Here is a 24,901-nt window from a genome sequence, read left to right on the forward strand (position 1 = left end):
GGTTTGGGACGGGTATGTATTTGGCTTGCCACTACGGTGCGCAAGAAACAGACAATATGTAAATAAATGGGCACAACTGTGCTAAAAATGAAACCACTTACAAAAGCAGAAGTGGGGAAGTACATTGTACAGCAATAAGTGAGAAGGCTGTACTTGTACTTGGGTCGTTTATTATTGCATAAAAATACATAGTACATATGAGCCCAGGTTGAAACAAGCAGCTGTTAGAGGGATGGCTTCTGGGGGTGTCTGCAGAACGGTGCCTGACCTGGCTGAGCTTCCTTGCCTGGGGGCTTCTGTGTAGTTTCGTGTTTCCGGGTTTCCCCAGGACTGCGTTTCTCCTCATTGTTCTCTGATATGACCACATCAGAGGGAGTATTTTGAAACAGCTCCCCTTGGATTTGGCAGTAAATGTTCCTAATTTTACTGGTGGTGTCAATCTAACAACCCAGAACCTAAGCCACGGTCCCATGGTGCAAACAGTGAGAACCCCAGTGGGCACATCCAGAGGACTGCGGGCTGGACCTGTGATTGAGACCGGAGAAACCCTGCCTTTTCTGCCTGCTGCCCACCTGCTCCCCAATACATAAGTAAATAAGTGTGTTCTCTAAACTGACCCCTGGGCTTTGGTGGCACCTTCTGGTTGAGCACCTCTTCCAGGGTTTGGGTGCTCTGTGTTGCCCCCACCTCCAACCCCCATCTTGAACACCAGCTAACAGTCCTGTGTGTTGCGATGTCAAGCCTGGTGGTCAGAGATGTGAAGCCTTGCGGCCATCTCCTGCAGCTGGCAAGATGTGCCCTTGAGGGCCCTGCTCATACTCACAGTCCTCTCCCTATCTTCTCTTTGGAAAGGGATCTGTCCTACATCAAGATCATGGACGTGGGGCAGAGCTACGTGGTAAACCGTGTGGCTGATCACATCCAGAGCCGCATCGTGTATTACCTCATGAACATCCATGTGACCCCCCGCTCCATCTACCTCTGCCGTCACGGGGAGAGCGAGCTCAACCTCAAGGGTCGGATTGGTGGGGACCCAGGACTATCCCCCCGGGGTAGGGAGGTCAGTGTGTGTGTGTGTGTCTATGCATTGATGTCTCTGGGTGACTGGGTATGTGTATGTGTGAGTACCCTGAGACTGGGCTCCAGCTCTCATAGCTAACATGCAGTTGAGGTAGATGACCTTCATTTAGTCTCAGATGTTCCCATCACATTGGGAAGGTCACTGAGTACCAATCAGATACCTGGCATCTGTGATCTTCATGTGAGCTGTCAGTAGCCATCCTGGGAGTGACCTGAGTCCCTACAGTGCAGCTGATGTCTAGCCACAGTTGGGAGAGCTCTTGCCTCAGTGGAGAGGTCATACAGTCTAGGACCCATGTGGAGGTAGTGGATGGTAGCAGGGGGCTGGATGAGTCACTGTTGGACAGCACCCAGGGTCTGGTAAGGATACACAAGAATAGCACTTGTGGGTGTGGGTGTCCTTGAGAGGTTGGTTCGTTTCTTATCAGACATGTGTTCTCTGAGGCTGAGCATGTCCTCACAGGTAACTGTGGGGCCTCTGAGGACAGCCCAGCACCCGCGGATGTGAATTTTCTTGCTGTGTATTTCAGTTTGCCAAGAGTCTGGCCCAGTTTATCAGTGATCAGAACATCAAGGACCTGAAGGTCTGGACAAGTCAGATGAAGAGGACGATCCAGACAGCCGAGGCCCTGGGTGTGCCTTATGAGCAGTGGAAGGTTCTCAATGAGATCGACGCGGTAATCATGATTCTCTTCCTTCATTTCTGCCCCAGGTTTCCCGGGCACAGCTGTACTCATTGTACATGCGTGTTGGGGGTCAGAGAGATCTTTCTCCTTAACCTTTCTTCATGTTTTAGGGTTTTGATTTCACCCTACCTCCCCTTCTTCCCTGACCAAACAAAATTTATTTTGCTGTTCTGTCATAGACCTTAAATCTGGTTTTTCCCTATTTAACTCATTTACCATCTATCCCTCCTTTTCCTGTTGATTTGTGTTGCCTACCTTTATATTAGGTTCTTACAAATAATTTCTGCCTGTTCATGTACCAGTTTACTGTTTTTCGTTACAGCAGTTCTTTATTACTTTTTTTTTTTTTTTTATAGAGGCATGCTTTATTTATTTATTTATTTGTTTGTTCGTTCGTTTTTGTTTATACATGCACTGGGTACAGTCAGAAGCGCGGGAGGGTGAGAGAGCTCACCAGAGCCAGAGCGGGGAGCAGAGCAGGCAGAAGGACCAAGGTACACTGCTGAGGGGAGCAGCGGGCAGCAGGAGAGGTCTGCGCGCCATGTGGGACCCTCCTCCGGTGGCCGGGGAGCAGCCGGGGATCGAACCGGCGCTGCAGAGGCCGCGGGCAGCTTCACAACCCAGCGCTCAACCGCTGCGCCACCGGGGAGGCCCTCTTTATTACTTTTACTGGCTATCTTCTGTGAGTTCTTTTGCTCTTCCCCTCCTCCCCCCATATTGGTTGTCTGCCATTTTCATACTGATTTTTAGGTCTTCTTTATGTATTCTGGATAAATATACATGCATGGTAATTTTTAATTTGTACGAACAACTGTGGAGATAATTCACGATCCTGGTTAATGCTGCCTTTCTCTGAGGGCTTGTTTTTTTTCTTTTTTTAAAAATTTTTATATTCCCCATACAATTGCGACCCCCTTATTTTGACCCCAATTCCTCCCCTCCCCACCCCCCACCCCCCATAGAGTGTCTCTGGTTCATAGTTGTTTGTTGATTTTGATTTTTACTTTCTTATAGTTATTCTTTTTCCTGGTCCCTTACTTAAGTTTTCTGGATTCCTGCTATGAGTGAGACCATCCGGTATTTTTCTTTTTCTTTCTGGCTTATTTCACTGAGCATGTCCGAGGGCTTGTTTTTGCTTCTGGCAGACAGTGGAATGGATTACCTCAGTGTCATCAGACTAGAGCTACTTCAGAGCGGCATTTTGATCTTTGTGGAGGCTGCTTCATTTTCTGGTCCTCCTCCTCTTAGGGCACAGTCTTTAAGTTTCTGATGGAAAACCCTGTGGCCCCCAAGTGTCTGTTTTTTGTCTCCTCTACCCAGCACTGCTAGCAGCTCTGCCAAGCATCTGCCCACTCAGTCCTCGCTTCCTGCTTCCTGACTTCCTCCTCCCCCTACCACCAGGTTTATTAAGCTATAACTGACATACAGCATTCTATTAGTGTTAGGTGTATGACATAATGATTTAGGTATATATGACAAAATAGCACCACAATACAATTGAGTTAACACCCAACAGCTACAGCTCGCGTAGTTACATTGTTTTCTTTTTTTTTTTTTACATTGTTTTCTTGTGATGAAAACTTTTAAGATTTATTCTCAGCAATTTTTGAATATATGCTACAAAGTTATTACCTGTAGTCACCATTCTGGAATTACATCTCCAGGGCTTACCTATCTTGTAAGTGAAGTTTTTGACTCCCTCACCTACTTCATCATCACCACCACCTGCCAGCCCCCTCCACCCCCACTTCTTTCAAATCAGCAAAACTTCAAAGGGGGAAATGGTGCTATATATCAGGTTCATGGCTTTAGATTTCCCTTCACTCCAAGATCTTGATCCCTCAAGTCTTCTTTGTTTTGATAGATCTCTGATTTAATCAAAATATTTCTAAAAATTTCCCTTTTTTAAAAGATTTTATGCACACAAGAGCTGGGGTACAGGCTAGAGGTGTGGGGGGTGAGAGGATTCACAAGAGACAGAGTGGGGAACAGAACAGGCAGACTGACTGAAATACACTGCTGAGGGGAGCAGTGGGTGAGTCAGGAGAGGTCTGCCTTGCCATGTGGGTTGCTCCCCAGCTGGCTGGGGATCGAACTAGCACTGCAGAGGCTGCGGATAGCTTCATAGGTTGCGCCTTAACCCCCTGCACCACCAGGGAGGCCCCTAAAAATTTTCTTTCTGGCTTTTCTGGTTGCTCTCGTTGGAGGGAAAAAATGTAGTCCACCATTGGCTGATGTGGAAATCTCTACTGAGATCAGATTTGAATCTTAGAGAAGTCACCCCAACTGGGGTGGAGAATGGTTTTGTTAGGATGAGGAGGAGTACAAGTTGAAGAGGGGAGACCATTTAGAGGTGCTCATGGTGGCCTGGGATGATGATAACACCTGGACCCGGGTGGTGGCAGTGAAAGAGGAGTGGATGGACCTGGGCTTTTTATTCATGTATTCGACACATATTTATGTGAGCCCACCCTGTGTTAGGACCTGGGCCAGGTCCTGGGGGCCAAGATCCTGGTGAAGTGCTAGAACCTGATGCCTGACGATGGGGCTAAGAAGGAGAAAGACATCCAGGTGACTCCAGGTTTCAGTCCCTGGGATGGGTTCTGGGGTAAGGAAGGCGATGGACTCACCGGAGGGCAGGAATTATGTCTCCTTTGTTCACCACATGGTAGGTGCTCAATAAATACGGGGTTCATGGAAGTCAAAGTAGGGAGGAGGCAGTAGTCAGTGGGGTAAGATACCACAGGTGGGGAATGAGGCCAGACTCCAAACTGACCACTGGGACATGGTAAGGAGAGCACTGGGGTTCCTGGCATGAACGTGGTGGGGCTGGTGCCCAATAAGAATAGAGGGCAGAGTTGAAGGAAACTTGGCTGTGATTCAAATGACGAAGAGGGGCTGGTAGAAAGGAAGAGAATGAGAGTATGGGGAGGAAGGTATAGGAGGCCCTGAGAGGGGGCAGAGAGCCAGATTCCAAGGTAGCAGGAGGAGAGAGAGGTGCAGATGGCCACAGAGAACTATGTCCAGTGTCTTCCTGCAGAATCTTATGGAGGGTCCCCTCAGAGTGACAGGGAGGAGAAATTTTAAATGGGAGTTAGCTGGCCTGGAGTCCAGGAGTTTTCTGGGGCACTTTTTTCGGTGTCCTGAAGGCAAACCTCCAGCCCCCAACAGATGAATATAGAAAAGGCAAGCCACTTACTCAGCTTGTCAGCTTGTTCACTTTTGTATGTGATGGAAGTACAGCGGGGCAGAGATGATGAGGCGTTAGGAGGAAGGTGGTGAAGTCACATGCCATGGAGTTCATCTAGGCTGGAAAAGAGGGGGAGTCCTTAAGGTGAGTCCCTAGCATTGGGAGATGGGAGGGACCCCAAGGACACCATTCATGGGGACAGCCAGTCCCGGGAGCGTGACAGCAGGGCTGTTAACATGGGACACAGCTGTAGAGTCTCCTGTGGCAGCTTGGGCCACATGGCCTCAAGGAAGGAGACTCCTTGTCGCTTCTTGTAACTAAGATCTCGTCCCCACTCTGTCTGGTTATTGCTGGTTCTCAGAAAATATGTGACCAAATTCTTTTATTGGCTCTAGTCACTTTTCAGATGCTTTTCTTAAGTTTTCTTAAAGAGCCAGTATATTGAAACTGTATGAAACAAGGATAATTCTGTTTTTGCCTTCCCAATTTATACACCTTATATTTCTGTTTTGTTTTATTGCATTGCCTCTTGGCAATAAGTGATAAACAAACTGGATTTCCTTGTTTTGGCCTTAATTGAGTGGGGTGATATTATAAAATGAATTTCGTAAGTTCCCAGCTTTTTCTGAGCCCTGGATACTTATTCTTCCTTCAGCAAACCTCTTTGACCTAAGGCTTTGTATTCTTAGAAATAATTCTTTGGAGACATTAGAATTATCTATGACCTATTCTTTTTTTTTTTTTTTTTAAATAGAGGCATGCTTTTATTTATTTATTTGTTTGTTTGTTTTGTTTTGTTTATACATGCACTGGGCACAGTCAGAAGCGCGGGAGGGTGAGAGAATTCACCAGAGCCAGAGCGGGGAGCAGAGCAGGCAGAAGGACCGAAGTACACTGCTGAGGGGAGCAGCGGGCGGCAGGAGGGGTCTGCGCGCCATGTGGGACCCCCCTCCAGTGGCCGGGGAGCAGCCGGGGATCGAACCGGCGCTGCAGAGGCTGCGGGCAGCTTCGCAACCCAGCGCTCAACCGCTGCGCCACCGGGGAGGCCCCCTATTCTTAAAACATATTACTGAGTCATCTTTTTTGTCCCTGACGTTTTATTGTGGAAAGTTTTAAGGGAACAGAGCATCAGTGATTTGTGAGATGATAAAAAACAATTTAATACATGTAGCTCTTGGAGTCCTAGAAAAAGTTAGGTGGAGAGGATGCATGAAATATTTGCAGAATATTGGGTAAAAGAGAGTTGACCATTTCCAAATTAGTCACAATCACAAATCACAATCATGATTGTGGTAGGGAGTTATACAAGTTTGTGTAGGGGTTATACAACATTATACATATGTTAAAACTCATTGAATTATACTTAAAAGTGGTATGCTTCATTGTATGTACATTCTACTTCCATAAAAATTATGATTTCCTTCTCCATATGTTTTAACCATTTATAGCAGTGTAGAAACACTTTTATCGGAACACCTGTATGCTCACTGGATTCATTTTACACTCTGTATAAATTACCGCAAACTTGGTGGCTTCAACAACAGCCTTTCATTATCTCACCATTTCTGTGGGCCAGGGATTTGGCAAGGCGTCCCTGGCTTCTCTGCTCAGGGTCTTATCAGACTCCAGTTCAGATGTTGACCAGACCTTTGGCGTGTGTCCTACTCTGACTTACTTTACCTAGCATAATGTTCTCAAGGTCCATCCAGTTGTTGCCAATAGCTAGATTTCATTGTTTTTTTATTTTTAACCACCATTTTTTTTATAGAGGCATTTTTTTAAATTATTATTTATTTATTTGTTTGTTTTGTTTGTTTATACATGCACTGGGTAGAGTCAGAAGCGCGGGAGGGCGAGAGAATTCACCAGAGCCAGAGCGGGGAGCAGAGCAGGCAGAAGGACCGAAGTACAGTGCTGAGGGGAGCAGCGGGCAGCAGGAGAGGTCTGCGCACCATGTGGGACCCTCCTCCTGTGGCCGGGGAGCAGCCGGAGATCGAACCGGCGCTGCAGAGGCTGCGGGCAGCTTCGCAACCCAGCGCTCAACCGCTGCGCCACTGGGGAGGCCCTTAACCACCATTTTTAAGTGCATAGCTCAGTGATACGAAACACATTAATAATAATGTTTTGCAGCCATCACCACCATCCATCTTTTGAACCCTTTTCAATTTATAAAATGGAAATTCGACCCATTAAGCAATAATTCCCCATTCGCCTCACTGCCCCCCTGCAATCACTATTTTACTTTCTCTCTCTATGAATCTGACTACTCTAGGTCCTCAAGAAAATGGAATCATAGGCTTAGTGTCTTTTGTGACCCACCTACTTCCTTTAGCGTAATGCCCTCAAGGCTCATCCCCTTAACAGCGTATATACTACATGTGCTTATCCATTCATCTGTCATGGACCTTTTAGCTCTTGTGAATAATGCTGCCAGTGAACATGGGTGTACAAATGTCTCTTAGACTTTTTGCTACATCCTCACCAACAATTGTTATTCTGATTTTTTCTTTGGTGAGGGGTGGGATAGTATCCATCCTAAGGGGTAAGAGATGGTATCTCATTGTGGTTTTGATTTGCCTTCCCTGCTTTTTCATCTGTTTTTTTTTTGTTGTTATACTTATTCCCTTTTATTTTTACTTTTTAGTGCCATTTTCTTTAGATGAAAGGAGCACATCTTTGACTTATTTTTCAACCTAATCTGAGAACTTTTAGGTCAAGGATCTAAACAGTCCATTTACATTTATTATTATAATTGTGTGTTTGATCTTGTAATTCCTTGTAATTTTCATTCTAATTGTTCTGTATAAATACTATCTTTTTCACAATTTGGAAAGTAAGCAGTAATTTTTATTTCATTAGTCATTAAGATGTTTCAAAAACATTCTTAAGCAGGATGCACATAAATAAAGGAACAATTCAAATATCCTTATCAAAGTTAATAACAGGAAAATAATCCTTGAATCTATTGGGAAAGACAAGGAAGTATGTGTTATTTCCATTTGTCTGCTTTCTGCTTTCTGTGTGTGTGTGTGTGTGTTTTCATTAATGGAATTGGACTGAGTACTATTTCTTGGTTTTATTTTCTATCTTCTTGTTTCTCTTCTTCAGAACTGATCTCTTTCGAAAGAGGAAACACCATTTTGTAGCTCATTTAACTCATCCTATAGGCTTCCATCAGGAGGCAGGGCAAGTCTCCAACCACTGGTCCCTTCTCACTCGTGAGGTAGCTCCCTGAGATGGTTAGGGGCCCTGAGTCCACCCTCCAGGGACTTGGATGTGCTCACATTTGGTTTTGTAGAGAAGTCTGTAACTGCCCCAGTTTTCTCTCTTTGAAGTTAATCTGGTTATTTTTCTAGATGTCTGTGAATTCCCTTCCTTATCTTTCAAGTTTGGAAACTATTCTAATATCTGTAATCTATTAATCATCTTTCCATGTTTATCCTTATTCTTCTATTCTGGTAAACAAACTTGAGCTAGTCTTCTATTTCAAGATTGTGATTTTTTTTTCTTAGTCTAATCCATAATTTACTGCTTTTTTTTTCTTTTTTAAAAATAACATCTTTTATTAACAACAGCTTTCATTAATAACAACAGTCCTGGTGGAATAGATGGAACATACAAGGACCATGTAGTGGGAAAGAGATAATTTATGAACTGAGTAAAATTTTAAGAAAATAATATAGGCTTATATTATAGGAATCCTAAATAAATACAAAAGCTAGAAAAATCAGATAAGGAAATCTAATGATCAGAAAACAACAATCGATACATTTCTAAGAAGCACTCAGCAAATGATTATTGGGCATTTCCTATGTGATAGACTCTTCTAGACCCTGAGAACACAGACAAGATCTTTCTGAAAATATAAAATAGGAGGAGGACTGTGGGTGCTTTGGTGGTGGGAAAACTATGGTGACCTGAGGAGAGAAATCCTATATTGCGAAAAAACAAACAGAGATGTAAAATAATGATGAGTTATTAAAAATTAAAAAATAAAAGATAAAAAGTAACAGCCTTATTGAGATATAATTCACATACCATACAGCTTAGCTATTTAAAGTGTCTTTGCCTTGGTCTTTAGTACATTCGGATCTGTGCAACCAGCACCACAGTCAATTTTAGAGCCTTTTAGATTTTAGAGCCTCTCTTTATCCTGCAAGGCAGCCCTGTAGCCATCAGCAGTCACTCTGCATTTCCTTCCAGCCCTCCCCCAGCCCTGGGCCGCTGCTAATCTATTTTGTGTCTATAGATCTGCCTTTTCTGGACATTTCATGTAAATGGAATCAAATGATATGTCTTTTGTGACTGGCTTCTTTCACTTAGCATGTTTTCAAGGTTCATTCTGTGGTAGCTAATCTCACGCCCTTTTTCTATTGCCAAATAGTATTTTATTGTATGGACATGCCACATATCATAAATCCCACTTGTCAGTTGATGTGCATTTGGATACCTTCTGTTTTTTTGGCCTTGGGAGTAATGCTGCTGTGAACATTTGAGTATAGGTTTTGTGTAGACGGGTTTTCATTTTCCTTGGGTATGTACCTAAGAACATGAACCTGGGTCACTTGACACTTTGTGTTTCACCTTGTGAGAATCTGCTCAACTGGTTACCAAAGCGGCTGCACCATTTTACATTCCCACCAGCAATGTGTCAGAGTTCTGGTTTCTCTACATCCTGAGCAGCACTTGATACCATCTTTCTGCTATTGTCTTTTTGATTGTAGCCACCCAACACCAGTACAAAATTCAGCCAACTTCTCCGCCACTTTGTAACAAAGATCACCTTTCCTCTACCTAGTGTCCAGGAACGCACACCTCATTTTCTTCTAAGGCCTCACCAGAAACACTTTTAACACACATACTTCTAGGACATTCCACTCATGACATGTATTCTCTCTCTACCCTGCCCTTTACTTCCCTTGAGCCTTCACCAGAACTGCTTTAGTATCCATGTTTTTACAGGTTTCTGGTGTTGTCAGCTCTCCTTGGCACCTCTCGGCTTTCTGCTGCATCGACTCCATCCCTGTCTCTGCTGTAGGTTGGCCTTCTTTCTTGTGCATATCTCTGTGTCTTCACATGGCCTTCTTACAAAGACAGTTACTGGACTGAGACCTACTCTAGTGACCTCATCTACTTGACTGTATCTTCTTTCCAAATAAGGTCACTGTCACAAGTACATGGGTTAGGACTTAGCTGGGGAGACACATTTGGCTTACAACAGGTGTGTGTATTTGCAGGAATTTTCCTATTTCACTGAAGGTATCTAATATGTTCACATACAGTTATTCATAGTAGTCCCTTTTAATCTTTCTTATTTCTGTAAATTGTATTAAATGTCCCTCTTTAATTCCTGATTTTAATAATTTAGAGGTGTTTTTTTTGTCTTGTCAGTCTAGCTAAAGGTCTATGGTTTCAGTAATGTAAACCACCAAATTCTTTTATTTATTTTTTAATATTTTATTTTATATAATTCTTACATCATTTTTCATTTTTGCACAATGTATGCATTTTCATTTTGGTTATATTCCATACAATTGCACCCCCCTTATTTTGACCCTAATCCTTCCTCTCCCGCCCCCCACCCCTGTAGTGTGTCTCTGGTTTATAGTTGCTTGTTGATTTTCATTTTTACTTTGTATTAATTAGTCTTTTTCCTGGTCCCTTATTTAGGTTTTTTAAATTCCTGCTGTGAGTGAAACCATCCAGTATTTTTCTTTTTCTTTCTGACTTATTTTGCTGAGCATGATCCCTTCCAGCTCCATCCGTGTTGCTGCAAACTACATGTGTTTATCTTTCTTGATTGCTGAGTAATATTCCATTGTGTATATGTACCACAATGTCTTGATCCAGTCATTTATTTTTGGGCATTTGGGTTGTTTCCAAAGCTTAGTTACTGTAAATAGTGCTGCTATAAACACAGGGGTGCAGATGCCCTTTGGAATTAATGTTTCTGTGTCCTTTGGGTAAATACCTAGGAGTGGAATTGCTGGATCATATGGAAGCTCTGTCTTTAGTAGGTCAAGAAATCTCCACACAGCTCTCCATAGTTAAACCACCAAATTCTTTTTTTTTTAATAATAAATTTTATTTTTATATTCCCCATACAATTGCAACCCCCCCATTCTGACCCCAATCCCTCCCCTCCCGCCCCCACCCCCCAAAAAATTATCTCTGGTTCATAGTTGTTTGTTGATTTTGATTTTCACTTTCTTATAGTTATTCATTTTCCTGGTCCCTTATTTAAGTTTTCTAGATTCCTGCTATGAGTGAGACCATCCGGTATTTTTCTTTTTCTTTTTGGCTTATTTCGCTGAGCATGATCCCTTCCAGCGCCATCCATGTTGCTGCAAATTGCATGTGTTTATCTTTTTTGAATGCTGAGTAATATTCCATGGTGTATATGTACCACATCTTCTTGATCCAGTCATCTATTTTTGGGCATTTGGGCTTAAACCACCAAATTCTTAGGGTTCTTTTTCAAAGAGCCAACTTTTCATTTTGTTGCTTTTCTCTATTTCCTGTTTTCTAGTTCATTAATTTCCACCATAATCTTTATGCTTTCCTTATTTCTGCTTGCTGTGGGTTTTCTTTCTTCCTCTTTTTCCAGTATCTCAAAGTAGAAATTAGATTATTGATTTAAGATCTTCTTTTTAATGTAAGTAATTACAGCTATAAGTTTTCCTCTTTACCTTTCCTTTTTAGTAGACAACTTTGTCCCCAAAACTTTGTCTAGAAGAAAAACTTAGAACAAAGGCAAAGACCAGCAGCATTTTTATTTAGGGCTTTTATTGCCTCTTCCTCTCTGGGTATGTCCTGTCTGCTGGCTCTTGGCTCGAGCCATGGAAAGACAGACACTGATCCTTTCACACATCTTTCTGGACTCCTCGGCAGAGTAGTGGATTGGGGAGAGGTGGTGGCTCATCAAAGGGTCCCAGGGAAGTGGCCTATAATGTTGCTCATAATGTGGGCTCAGTCAGGGGCAGTCATGGCTGATGAGTGAAGACTGGACCATGTGCCCTGGACCTTTCCAGGCCCTTGAACAGCAGTGGTTTGTTGTCTGAACAAGTGTTCTTCTCTGCTGGTCTTTTGTTTTTATTATTTAGAATTTTCTTATGGCATTTGTATAAAGTAATCTATGCGTGGGGTGTGTGTGTGTGTGCGTATGTGCGTGTGGTAGGTTCTGTGTGACACAATCTCACTTCATGGTTTGCATAATAATTCCTACTCAGAAGTAGCATTTCCACAGCATGGAAAACAAAAGACACATTAGGAAAGAATACTTAATATTTCTGTGTTTTTTTTAATTGCATAAATTGGCTGGATAGATGATGGATGGATGGAAAATATTGTCCTGATAACTGTTTACAAATGAGTGGATGTCCCCCTGCTCAGTGTTCCCAGAGGGCCTGTTCTTTCCTGACAGGTTGTAAGTTCCAGGCTAGGAAGGGTCCCCAGGGCCCAGGAAATGCCTGGTAAGGCTGCTCCTCTCAGCCTATCCTGCCCTGACACAGGGCTGACCCCCTGGCCTGGCAGGCAAGGTGTGATGACCGTAGTGTCTCCCTAGGGTGTCTGTGAGGAAATGACATATGAAGAAATTCAGGACCATTATCCATTGGAGTTTGCCCTGAGGGACCAGGACAAGTACCGGTACCGGTACCCCAAAGGAGAGGTAAGTGGGCCTTGGGGGCTTAGTCCCAACCACCTGCTGCTTGCTTGGGAGGACCACCTATGACTGAGCCCTATGGGGCTCCTTGGAGTCGGCCAGGGCAGCAGGATAGGCCTGGCCTCCCACGCCAGTCTGTGTATGTGTGTCATCTCCACCACTTCCCAGCGACGTGGCCCTGGCCACAGTCCTCCTTGGGTAGCAGATGAACAGTGCTGCACGGGGCTCCCAACCCCGAGGTCGGGTGGCCCCCCATGTTTGCCATCTCCCTTCCCGGGCATGTCACAAGGTGATCCCATCCTCCCTGCATCTCCAGGTACTGAATCGCCAGCCCTGAATCCAGACCCAGGGAGACCTTCCCCAGAGAGTCATGGTTACCACAAGCCACCTGCATTTGTCACCTTCCTTCAGACTGGTTCCCTTCTTAGCCCAGGGTCCAGGTCAGAAACAGGGTCACCTTTGACTGCTATATCGCCTACTTCCAGGAGGTGGCCAGGGGCCTTGGCCACAGACTTACACATACACATGTACACACAGATGCCTCCCAACTCGATGCCAGGCCCCTAGGCAGCACTGTCCTCAGGAACAGACACAGTGATTATTCCCTACATCATGCCGGAAGTGGAGCTCAGTTCTGGAGCCAACCCAGATAAAGTAAAAAGAAAGTTGACTGTTCCAACTTGGGAATACAGGAAAGAACTGGTGGGAAATTATGCTTACCTAAAGAATGAATCCAGGATTTCCCCAGAACTACCAGAGGCCAGCCCAAATCCATATTGGTTTGGCTCCCAGTCACAGCCTGAGGCCAATCGGCTCCCGAAGCACTAGATATGTAAAAAGAGAGATGAAACAATTCCACCGCCCCCACCCCAGCCCCCACCCCCCAGCTTGGCTTCCTGGTGGAAATCTAGAAATTTGTCAGAGGGACAGGGCAGGCAGACTGTAAGTCTCTTTCCTGGGACTGCTGGTGTGGCTGACAGATCACACGTGACAAAGTTTCCAGGGCCCCTTCTTCCTCTCCCGCTGTGGCTCGCTCTGTGGGCTGGAAGGAAGCAGTGTCTTTTCCTCCAGTCATCAGCATGTGATTCCAGCAACTGAGGGTTCAGCAAAGAGCCCCATGGGTGAGCACAGAAGTAGCCCCTTGGGATGAGAGCCTAAGGCCCAGCCCTGCCCAATCAGTCCCACCAGGACCTGACCCTGGGCTGGGGGAGGTGACTTCTTCCAGGCCACCAATCCTCACCCCTCCCAGCTTCCTTCTGAAGGAAAGAAATCCTGTCGCAGTCCTATGGGCTGCCCTCCGCACTGCCTGCCATGGGGGGTATGATGACCACAGCACTGAGCTACCCCCTTGCCCTCAGAAGCCAGGCTGGAGGAGGCCTAGCTATCTCCCCCAAAATGGTGAGGAGTCTAGAAGTGAGCAGGTAGCCCATTACCTGTGTGTCTCTACCCTGAGGAACCCTCCCCACTTACCCTTGCAGTCCTATGAAGACCTGGTCCAGCGACTCGAACCTGTCATCATGGAGCTGGAGAGACAAGAGAACGTACTGGTCATCTGCCACCAGGCTGTGATGCGCTGCCTCCTGGCCTATTTCCTTGACAAGGCAGCAGGTAGGGGTCCTCCACCCCAGGAGTGTGTGTGTGTGTGTGTGTGTGTGAGAGAGAGAGAGAGAGAGAGAGAGAGAGAGAAAGAGAGAGAGAGAGAGAGAGAGAGAGAAAGACTGTCACCCAGGCATCCCTGGATGTCAGCCCTCCCGCTCTGTGTCCACAGAACAGCTGCCTTACCTCAAGTGTCCGCTGCACACAGTCATGAAGCTAACCCCTGTGGCCTACGGTAAGGAGGCTTCCTGCAAGCACCTAGGCTGGCAGACTCTGCCTCTGTAGGCTTCCATGCTTTCCTGCGCAACAGCAATTCCATTAGAAGCTTACTCCTCCCTCCACCTGCTACCTTTCCCAGTTTGCCCTTTAATTATTTTACATTTTAATTTCTGTGGCCAAAGGATACCTTCCCAGCTATCCTTCCTTAGCCATTACCCACCCACAAGAAGGACCTTACCCCTAGCTTTTCCAAACCCCCACAAATCTTCAGGGCCCCTAGGGGACCTGACCTGGACCTTAAAGTATTCTGGGTGCAGGGTTGTTTTAGTTCTACCTCTGCTTTGCCTAGGTCAGGTGGCAGAGCCTGGCACCTTGCCTTCAACCCAGGCTGTGAGGCACCCCTTGAGCGCTTACACTTTGAGACTCATTCCCATTTGTGCTCATCCTCTTGGCCCCCACACTGCTGAATGCCTGACCTTATTGTATGGCAGGGATTGGGTGTTGGTGGTTTGGGGAACCTGAAGACTGAGCATGGTGACTCTGTGCTCTGCTTAGGCCTCAGGCTGCCCTCTGCCCTAACAGTAGGCAATTTGGTTCTCAGTGTGGTCCTGTCTGGTGTCTGGACTCCTCACTGAAGCAGCACTGGGCAGTGGCACCTGATACGCACAAGCCTGACAGAGCACCTTGTCCTTCCTCACAGGGTAGTAGCACTAGGGTAGGGCTGAGAGCCTGCTCTATTCCACAGTACCCCAAGGCTCCCCCTGAAAGAAATCTCTAATTTCTATGGCTCCAGCTGCTTTTCAGGAGAGCGAATGGATTTGCATCTTCCTTTTGGCAGGTTGTAAAGTGGAGTCCATATTCCTGAATGTGGTGGCTGTGAACACACACCGGGACAGGCCTCAGGTAGCAACAGGGGCACTGCTGGGGTGGTAGGCATGTTCCCAGGGGTGTCCAGACACACAATCTTCCAGGGCCAGGCCCAGCTGGGGCACCTGCCAGAGTGAAGCAGGAGTTCTCTGTCCAGATGGCTCTCCTGTCAGGGTGAGGCCATGGCCTGGGGATGGCCTAGATCAGGCCTTCCTAGAGGGGGAGACACCAGAAGCCGGGAAGCACGTGACATTGTGTGGGTTGCCCTCAAGACCTGACAACCTACAGCTCTGACAATGGGGGCCTTGTCTCCCTCTCAGCAGGTGTGGTCATGTCATGTTCTCAGCAGCCCGGGTTATTGGTGACCTGCTTTTGTGGGTGATGGTTATGAAAAACCCATAAAAAGATGGGCCACCAGCACTGGGGATCACACAGGACAGTCTCATAGAGCTGGAGGAAATCCTAGAGTCCTTATTTCTTAGAACTGAGATACCCTGGGCTCAGCAGGCTGTGGATGGAACTGGACTCTGCAGCTTGGCAGGCGCTGAGGACTTCAGGAGGTCCGTGGGCCTGTGGCCCAGCACCGAGGGGACAGACCAGGCTATACACTAGATGTCCACAGGCCCCTGGGGCCCCTTCTGACACCTGTCTACTGAAACTTAGAGCCAGGAGAGCGCCTTTTCTGCCCCCATTGATGAGGATGCAAGCCCCCAGCCTGGGGTTTTTCCCCATTTGACCCAGACCTGAGGCAGAAGGTGGGGACAGCGCACTCTGGGTAACCCTTGACCTGCCTGCAAGGAGCGAGGGGAACCAAGAGCCTCCTCCACCCCTGTCTCTGTTCTGTGTTCATCCACCCACCATGTGTTGAGTCTTAATTCCATGTTCTTAAGGAAGGTAGAGACTGGAGTCCTGCGCCGGGGCTCCTGGGGTGAGAATATAGGTCCAGATGGCCACAGCAGTGAGGAATGCAATAGTGCATTTCCGCTAGTTCTTGCCACAGGGTGAATGTTCTGTGTGTTTATTTTTGTGCAGAATGTAGACATCTCGAGGCCTCCGGAGGAAGCCCTTGTCACGGTCCCTGCTCACCAGTGACTGTGTCTCCTCCACTCCACCCCGAGGCAGGCGTTGATCTCCATGGACAGGGTCAGCCCAGAACCCTCAATCCGTGGGACAGCCACCACGAAGGAACACCCTCAGAGCTCCGCGGCGTGGCTGGTGGTGCCCAGGACCCCCGCCAGAGCCCGCCCGCTTCCCTGGCCGTGACGGGGCTGTATGAAGGACACGACAACGTGCTGCTAGTTAATAATCAGCTGCATTGTGTTGGCCCTGGGCTGCTGGGAGGTGTCCCAGCTCAGCTTTTGGGCACTCTGTCTCAGCAGTTGGTTGGCTTTGTGAAGTGAGAAACCCTAAAATGTGAAATGGAAAGCGTGGCTGAGTGGCCCAAGGTGGACCTGGGGGCCTTTGCTGTCCTCTGCAGCCACTTCCTGAGCCAGAGGCCATGTGTTCACAGGACCCTGAGCTGCTGCTGCTTCAGGGGAGAGGGAGAGCCCTTTCCATCCTGCCCTGCCCGGAACCGAAGTGCTTCCACCAAGGCGGTGCCTCCACGGGTCAGCACGGCGTCCACACCACTGGCATTCGTGGACGCTCGGGAAAGCAGCTCGCTGGCTTCCCGCTGTGCTGCGGAGGACCGCACTGGGATGAGCGTTCTCGGTCACCCTTCCCAGCCTTGTGCACACCATGACTCCGTGGCTGTCCATTCTGGCTGCCCTCACAGTGAAGCCGAAGGAAGTGACCGCAGGGCGGTTGCATGAGTTCCCTTCCCTGGAGCCACTCTCCCGAGCGCTCAACGGAGGCTGCTGTCTCGTGGCCCTGACCCTGCTGTGCCAGCCTGCTACCTCTCCCGTCGCTGCCTGTGTCCACACAGAATGTGCACCGGCGGCAGGGACATGTGTTTGCTGTGAAAGATGTGGAAAAGCTGGTTGTGGTCCTACAAAGCCTGGTGCTTGTTGGCCTCACCTGTGGGACTGGCAGGTGAAAGGTAGAACCTGAGGCAGCTCTCATGTGTTGGGAGTGGGGTTGCTGGTGGGGGTGGGGGGTGGCTATTCCCAGTCACATCACAGCTTTGATTCACATGCACCGGAACCTGCTGAAAACAGCCTCAGGGAGGCCACTGTCTGTCAGGCCACTGTCAGGCCACTGTCTGTCATGAGTTCTTCTGAGCCCAGAGAGGCAGGCTGGGCAGTGGGTTCCAGCTCCCTTTTCTAGCTGGGCATACTGGCCAGCAGATTGTGGGGCTGTGTGAGAAAGGGCCTGGATTTGTCGTCGGACACCCTGCTGTCCACACATACTCCTTGGTGAAACTGGCCTCAGGTTCCCAAACCTGTTTTGTGCCCAGAACCTTTCCCAGGCTGTGCCTGTTGAGCATCCCACTTTTCTCAGCCCCCCAGGGCTTTACAGCCTGTAGATGCCACCTGCCCTTGGGAAAAGTCCATGTCCTGGACCCTGGCTGGCATTCTCTCAGCATCTCTTGCAGCCGTTGGGGAGCGCTGTCCAGAGCAGGAATGGGGCAGGATCCTCTCTGGGACGCACCTCCTGTCAGAGCCCCAGGGCCTGAGGCTCAGGGTCAGAGGACATGCTCACTTCTTAGCCATAGCAACTCCCTTCACCCTTCAGGTGGCACCACCTCTCCCAGGAACTCTGAGTCAAGACCACTGAGGCCTTCTCTCTCTGCATCCAGAGGGCAGTCAGGAGCTGCTGGACCATAGGTTACAAGCACTGGGATAGGGGAGAGGGAAATCTTGGGGTGACAGCATTGGCAGGGACAGCCCCTTCAGGTTCTGCCTGCAGTTGTCCCTGCAGCAACCCACCTGGTTGGCTGCCAGGTCTGAGCTGTGATGATGGGTAAGCTGGCATTGCAGGCAGTTACCTGCTCTCCCCAAATGGGTGGCATTGAATCTCAGCCACACATCACACTGTGTCCAGCATTCTTTGCAATAAATCCTTTTAAAAATTACTGTTATTGTCGTATCTTATGGTTGTTATCTTGTGGCCAGTTTGCCATTTGTGAGATGTTCTTTCCAGTTAACTCTGCAGATCCCCATGTTATAGGCTCTCTTAGGTCTGTGCTCGAACCCAGTGCAGCTCCCACCCCTCTGCGTACCCCTCTGTGGAAAGGGAAATCTCTCTGAAGTGAGCCCTGGGCCTGGCACACACGGGCAGATCAGGGCCTCAGTTTTCTGCAGGTCAACCTAGGGTGCTGACTCTTGCTCCTGAGCAAGAGACAGGTGTTAGGAGGGCATCTGGCATAGAGCACCATTAAGGGGAGGGGTTTGGGGGTCTTTGGAAAAGTGGGTCCAAATGTGGCATCCTTGAGGAGGGGAGCCAGGGGTAGCATGTGTCCATGGGTGGGATCACGTCTAGTTCTCTGGTGTTCTTTGTCATCTGCTTCTGGGGTGGGGAGGGTGGTGGCAAGTGGCAGGGTTTCCCTTTCCAAGCTTATACCCCTGCCCTGGGCCTGACTGTTGGGAAGGTGGGTTGCAGGAACAGCCCGCAGGGATGCGATGGCGCAAGGCATGGCCAAGGGCCTCCCTGGGCTGCTCCCAGTGTGTCAGAAGAGAGCATGGCTGTGGTTGGGATGCTTCTGGGTAGTCAGGGTTGCCAATAGTTATGGCTCTGCCTCTCCAGGCTGTGTCACAGTGGATGACAACCCCTGTGCTTCATCCTACGGCTCACAAGGAGAGACAGCCCTGCGGGTTCAGCTATGACCGCTGCTGATGGGAGACGGTGCAATGATTCTCACCCACCTCTGGCCACTGAGTTCCTGGGGCTTTCATGGAGGCTTCCCAGCACTTTTTTAAGATGTTGAGGATTTTTAGCAGCAAAGCAAGAGTAGAAGTAAAATATAACATCAGATTTTTTTTAAAGATTTATTTATTTATGCATACAAGAACTGTGGTATAGGCCAGAGGTACAGGGGGTGAGAGGATTCACCAGAGACAGAGTAGGAACAAAACAGGCAAATCTACTGAAATACACTGCTGCGGGAAGCAGTGGGTAAGACAGGAGAGGTCTGCTGCGGCATGTGGGTCACCTCCCTGGCTGGGGAACAAACTCCTGCTGCAGTGGCTGTGAATAGCTTCATAGTCCTGACACTTAAACCCTTGCGCCACCAGGGAGGCCCAATGTCAGATTTTTTCTTCAGGTATAATGTTCTGTCACAAGCTATGCAGAGCAATTATATTATGGATATGCTGAAAACTTTCATGGCATTTTGGGTTCTTAAGAAACAGGAATCATCTGATAAGAACATACATGGATGGAATGAAATATTGTTGCAAAGACATAGGTTTCAGCAACATTTGGATGATACATGATGTGCTATATATAAACCATATGACTACTGTACATAATTATTGCCCACAAAAGGGTGTGCTGCCGTATTTGGTTTAGACCAGTCATTATTCACCCCCTGGATCTGGGCTCATTGTTAGTTGAACAAAAGTATTTTTTTAAAGATTTGTTTATTTATGCATACAAGAACTGGAGTATAGGCCAGAGGTGCAGGGGGTGGGAGGTGGGTGAGAGGATTCACCAGAGACAGAGTGGGGAGCAGAACAGGAGGATTGACTGAAATGCACTGCTGAGGGGAGCAGTGGAGTCAAAATCACGCTGCAGTGGCTGGCCATAGCTTGATAGCACTGTGTCTTTAGCCCCTGTGCCACCAAGGAGGCCCTGAACAAAACTATTTAATTAGAAGTTAAAAATGATTCTGTGGTAGAGCAGAAATAGTTAAGGGGCACGGGATTCTTGGAGAAGGCTCCTGAGGCTAGGGCACCTTCACAGTGGCCCCTTTAAAGGGCACTGCCCTTGGGGACCCCTGGATTTGCAGGTGAAAGGTCTTTCTGTGATCAGGTCTCTGGGCTCCTGTTGTGCACATCAAGGAGGTTTCTGCTGGCCTCCTCACCTGTGTTGGTCCTTGGGGCCTGGTCATCCTTGCCAGTCTGACCATTCAGATTACCTGCAAGTCCCATGGCCTATCATTGTCTCTCTGCAATTCAGTGCTGACACTTGGCTGTCACCCAGTCACAGTGTCTGTAGTCAATCGAGGAGCCATTTCAGCTCTCATGCTCCAAGGAATACCTAAGCCATGGAGAGTAGCAACTATGGCGCTTATTGCCAGTGGAATCGGCCCCATCTCAAATTCATACATTGAAGACCTAATCCTTAGCACCTCATAATGTGACCTTTTAGAGAACTAGCGTTATTGCAGATGTAATGAGGCCTGGCTGGAGTAGGTTGGGCCCCAAATCAAATTACCTTGCACCTTTGGAGTGAGCACAGGCCAGCTGACGCTGCTTTCAAACTTCCCGCCTCCAGAACTATGAGACAATGCATTTTGTTGTTTAAGCCCTTGGGTTTGTGGTACCTGGTCCAGCAGCCCTAGCAAACTGAAGCTTTTCAAAGACACTTCCCTGAGCAATGGACTTCCCAAGACCTTGTGATAGGAGTATCTTGTAGGTCCCCTCCAGAGAGGTAATTAGAGAAAAGGTAAGTTGTCCGTGGTAAATTCAATCCAACATTTATTTTGAAAAAATGTGTGGATCTTCCTGAGACTTTTGGACCCTTCTGGATTCTCTCCTCTACCTTGTACCAGACTTTGGACTCTCTCCTCTACAGTAGGCCAGGGATCATTTGGCATTTAGTGAGACTCAACTCTTGTTTCAGCCAACCCAACAGATAGGTAGAACATAAGTAACATAATTCAGCATGTTGAATCCATGTTGAGCCCCCATCCCCAAGCTGAGAGACCCCAGCAGGAGCAACTGATGATGATGAAGACAGAGGTGGGGGGTTGGGGGGTCCCCTGTTATTTCTATTTTTAAAAAGATCTATTTTTTATTTATTTATGCATACAAGAACTGGGGTGTAGGCCAGAGGTGCAGGGGGTGAGGGGTGTGTGTGTGAGAGGATTCACCAGGGACAGAGTGGGGAGCAAACAGGCGGATCCACTGAAATACACTGCCGAGGGGAGCAGCGGGTGAGACAGGAGAGGTCTGCTGCGCCATGTGGGTCTGCGCCATGTGGGTCTGCGCCATGGGGGTCAGCTCCCTGGCCGGGGATCGAAGTCATGCCACAGGGGCTGGCGATAGCTTGATAGTATTGATACTTGTGCCACCAAGGAAATAACCTGTTATTTCTATTTTTAAAGAGAAAGGGCACTAACTTTGCCCCACTTAAACCTTGAATTGAAGGGGGTGGAGAGAAAGGTGGCTGAGTCCCTCTCCCACCCTCCGGCGCTGAGCCCTTGAGAGGAGGATTGCTCCTGAGGGAGAAGGACTGAAAACCCCCGTCCTCATCCTTACCTGGAAGGAGGCTTTCCCAAGGCGAGGCTTATCCATCGCACTCCAGATGTGCTGGCCCCTGCGATGGCCCCCAGCGTGGGAAACCTGACTGTGCAGTTTGTGGTAGTGGGGGACTGCCTTCGCACTAAGAAGGGAAAAAGGAAGAAAACCCCCATTCTCCACTCCTACTCCCTCACCGCACCACTAGACCCCTGCCCAAGTCCCCTCCCCCTTCTCCTATTCTGCTGTGAGAGGAGGAGAGTAAAAGACCAGAAGCCTCTTAACACAGATCCTCTGCTGCTGCTCTTTGGCCCTGGCTCAGGACACCTCACCACGCCCAGGAGCAGCCCCTTCCCCAGCTCTCCTCCTCCTCCTTTGCATCCTCTCTCCAGTCTCAGCCCAGTTCCCTGTTGCCCCCTCCTTCCAGGTTCAGTTTCTATAACCTGCACGCCAGAGGGGTGTCTCAAGGCAGCCATGCTCCTTGACCCTCACGTTAAAGTCCCAATTTCTCAGCATTTTGATCCTGAATGGCAGCGGGTGAGAGGTGCAGCTAGGGGGTGCAGCTAAAGGATGTGGGGTCAGGCAGAGTGGCGGGGGAGGTGTGACTGCCTGCAAGAACTTTAGGGAAGGAACAGCTCTGCCCATGTGCTCTCCTTCCACCCTCTGACCAGTCCATGCCTTCTGTTGGCTAAGCCCACCAGAAGGAAGCGGGAGCTCAGGGCAGGGGAGGTTGGGGGGTGGGGCCCGGAGGGGAGAGTAGACCACTCTAGGGTCTGGCCCCTGGGACTGGCCCTACTGTGGGCACTGGGAAAGATTGGTGGTTGCTAGGGAGGGGGATGCACTGTTACAGTCCAGCATGGTGAGTACTGGAGGCAGGGGTGATACCCACAGAGGATTGGGGGCACTGATACACTGTTTTGGGGGGCTGGTGCTCTAGTGAAATTGGTCAGTGGGCTGAAGGGGATCCTTTCTTTCCTGTTCTAATTGGTATTGTTGACTGAAATAAAATCTCAATGATAGTTAAGGGGTTTATTAGATATTCAAGGTGAGGACTTGATCCCAAGCAACAGTTGTTATACAGTAACCCCAATATGAAATGAGCTGCCTGACTGTGGGTCCTCACCTGCACACTTAAAAGGGACTTATAATGAGACTCAACTGCAGGCACACACATAAAGGTTCATAAAGGGTTTATTTACAAAAGAAGGGGAAATGAAGAAATGAATAACCCAGAGAGAAAGAGAGGGAGATAAGTTGGTGAATGCATCCTACCAGTTTCACTGAGCTGGGGCCCCAATAGCACACTGAGAGCCAGCAAAAAGCCAAAAGAACCCCCAAGGCCCACATGTCTGGTTACATACCAAGCCTGGCTGCTTAACTCCACCCTCAGTTCCTAGCAACCCTCCCTTCGATGTGATGACATGATGGGATTTGTAGGCCTTGGCATCTTGGATCTCTTTGGTCTGGGGTGGGGGCTGGAGTCCATAAAACCTGTCGTTGTGGAGTTTGTTCAGGGCATCCTTTCCCCCCAAAAGTCAGATAGAATTTTGCTCTGTGAGAACAATTCCAACAGTCACAAGTTCAGTTCAATTTATAAACCTCGTTACAGAGGGAGCAGCTCTCGTGCTTAGAAGTGGAACAGTGAGTCATTGATTGTAAATATAGAGTTATTCTTGCCAGGGGCTTCTGGGTCTCATCTATAGGTTTTCATTTTTCGATTTCCTAAGGTCTATCATTTCTATCTCGGCACAGAGAAGCCAAATGCTGGGACTTAATCATGTTCTGTTGTCCCTGGCCACTGGTGGAGACTGAAGTGTTGATTTACCTGCTGGCACCAGGTTCATGCACAGCTGTTTCAACAGGCTCTGTCCTGTTGTGACTTTATGCAGATGGTTTTGCTCTCTGGCCTGCTATACCAGGGTCCCAAATGTTCACAATACATTCGCAGCATGAAAAACCCAACTTATGTGCATGGTGTAGGTGGGGAAGAATAATTTTCCCTCTATCCTTCTAGGTTTTTGGCTGAAACACCCCCTGTAATTAAAAAAAAACAAACAAACAAACAAACACAGATCAACAGGGGAAAACAAACAGAAGTTTAATAACATGTATACCTCTGTGAGCATACTATAAAATGTGCTGGGAAAACGGCCCCTCCCTGCTCTGGCAGACAAAGGACAAACATGAAACAGCTATGCAAAATCTGATGCCCGTGGGTAAAGCCAGTCTTTTTGAAAGCACAAAACAATGCCAGAACCAGCCATTGTTGTAACCTGCAGAACACATAGTTAGGTTTCTCCAATTGCTAACCTATTAACTCTCCTAAAATGGCCTCCAAGAAAACTGCCAGCACGATCCTTACTCCTGTGGAGTTGCTGTTGACAGATGAATTGACAATATGTGGAACATCATGATACCATGATGACTTTGGCCACCCCTTCCATCTCCCACCTAAACAGCACCAACACAATGGCCACGTGGGAAAAACAACTTCCCCTGGCAAAAGAACAACTGAGTCACCTGACCAGTAGAAAACAAGTCTTCTTATACCCTGCACTTGCCCCCTATTGGTCATGTGGACTATGGCCAGGAGCCTGTGGCAATTCGGTCAGTTTCCCTTTCTTTCTTTCTTTCTTTTTTTTTAAGATTTATTTATTTATGCATACAAGAACTGGGGTATAGGCCAGAGGTGTAGGGGGTGAGAGGATTCACCAGAGACAGTGGGGAACAGAACAGGCAGACTGGCTGAAATACACTGTTGAGGGGAGCAGCGGGTGAGAAAGGAGAGGGCTGCGGTGCAGTGTGGATATCTCCTGGCCAAATCAAACTTGTGCTGCAGTGACTGTGGATTGCTTCATAGTGCTGAGACTTAACCCCTTGCAGCACCAGGAAGGAAGGCCCTGGAAAGGAACTTTACTACAATTATTGAGCAACAAAGAAAAGACAAAGAATATAGTTTGCCTATGAACCAGAGACACTCTTTGGGGGGTGGGGGGCAGGAGGGGAGGGATTGGGGTCAGAAAGGGGGGGTTGCAATTGTATGGGGAATATAAAAATAAAATTTATTATTAAAAACAAGATGACGTAGAAGAAAATAAAAAAACATCACAGCAAAAGCAGGCAATAAAACTAAATATATAGGGTGATTTTACTTTTGAAAAATAAATAAATGTGTATCACATAACATATACATATACACAGATGCATATTCATATATTGGGAAAAACATACTCTAAAATACTAATAGCAGTGATTTGAG

At 47.7% G+C, this 24,901-nt stretch overlaps 1 protein-coding gene across 5 annotated transcripts in view; it reads left to right on the top strand.

Moving 5' to 3' along the window:
• The window catches only part of PFKFB4 (6-phosphofructo-2-kinase/fructose-2,6-biphosphatase 4), a gene marked incomplete at both ends in the record, with an annotated part of 33,143 nt that extends 16,750 nt beyond the window's left edge, over positions 1–16,393 (top strand). For 3 of the 5 annotated variants that reach the window (XM_084246754.1, XM_084246752.1, XM_084246756.1), the window contains 7 exons: positions 853–1,060; positions 1,611–1,757; positions 12,521–12,625; positions 14,098–14,227; positions 14,388–14,450; positions 15,273–15,337; positions 16,334–16,393. In XM_084246754.1, coding sequence (XP_084102880.1) covers positions 853–1,060; positions 1,611–1,757; positions 12,521–12,625; positions 14,098–14,227; positions 14,388–14,450; positions 15,273–15,337; positions 16,334–16,393 — 778 coding nt within the window. The remainder of the gene's footprint in view (positions 1–852; positions 1,061–1,610; positions 1,758–12,520; positions 12,626–14,097; positions 14,228–14,387; positions 14,451–15,272; positions 15,338–16,333) is intronic. The other 2 variants (XM_084246753.1, XM_084246755.1) reach the window with 2 other exon arrangements.
• Positions 16,394–24,901: the final 8,508 nt, after the last annotated feature.

This window comes from Talpa europaea (genome assembly GCF_964194135.1).
Source record: "Talpa europaea genome assembly, chromosome: 11".
Lineage (NCBI taxonomy): Eukaryota > Metazoa > Chordata > Mammalia > Eulipotyphla > Talpidae > Talpa > Talpa europaea.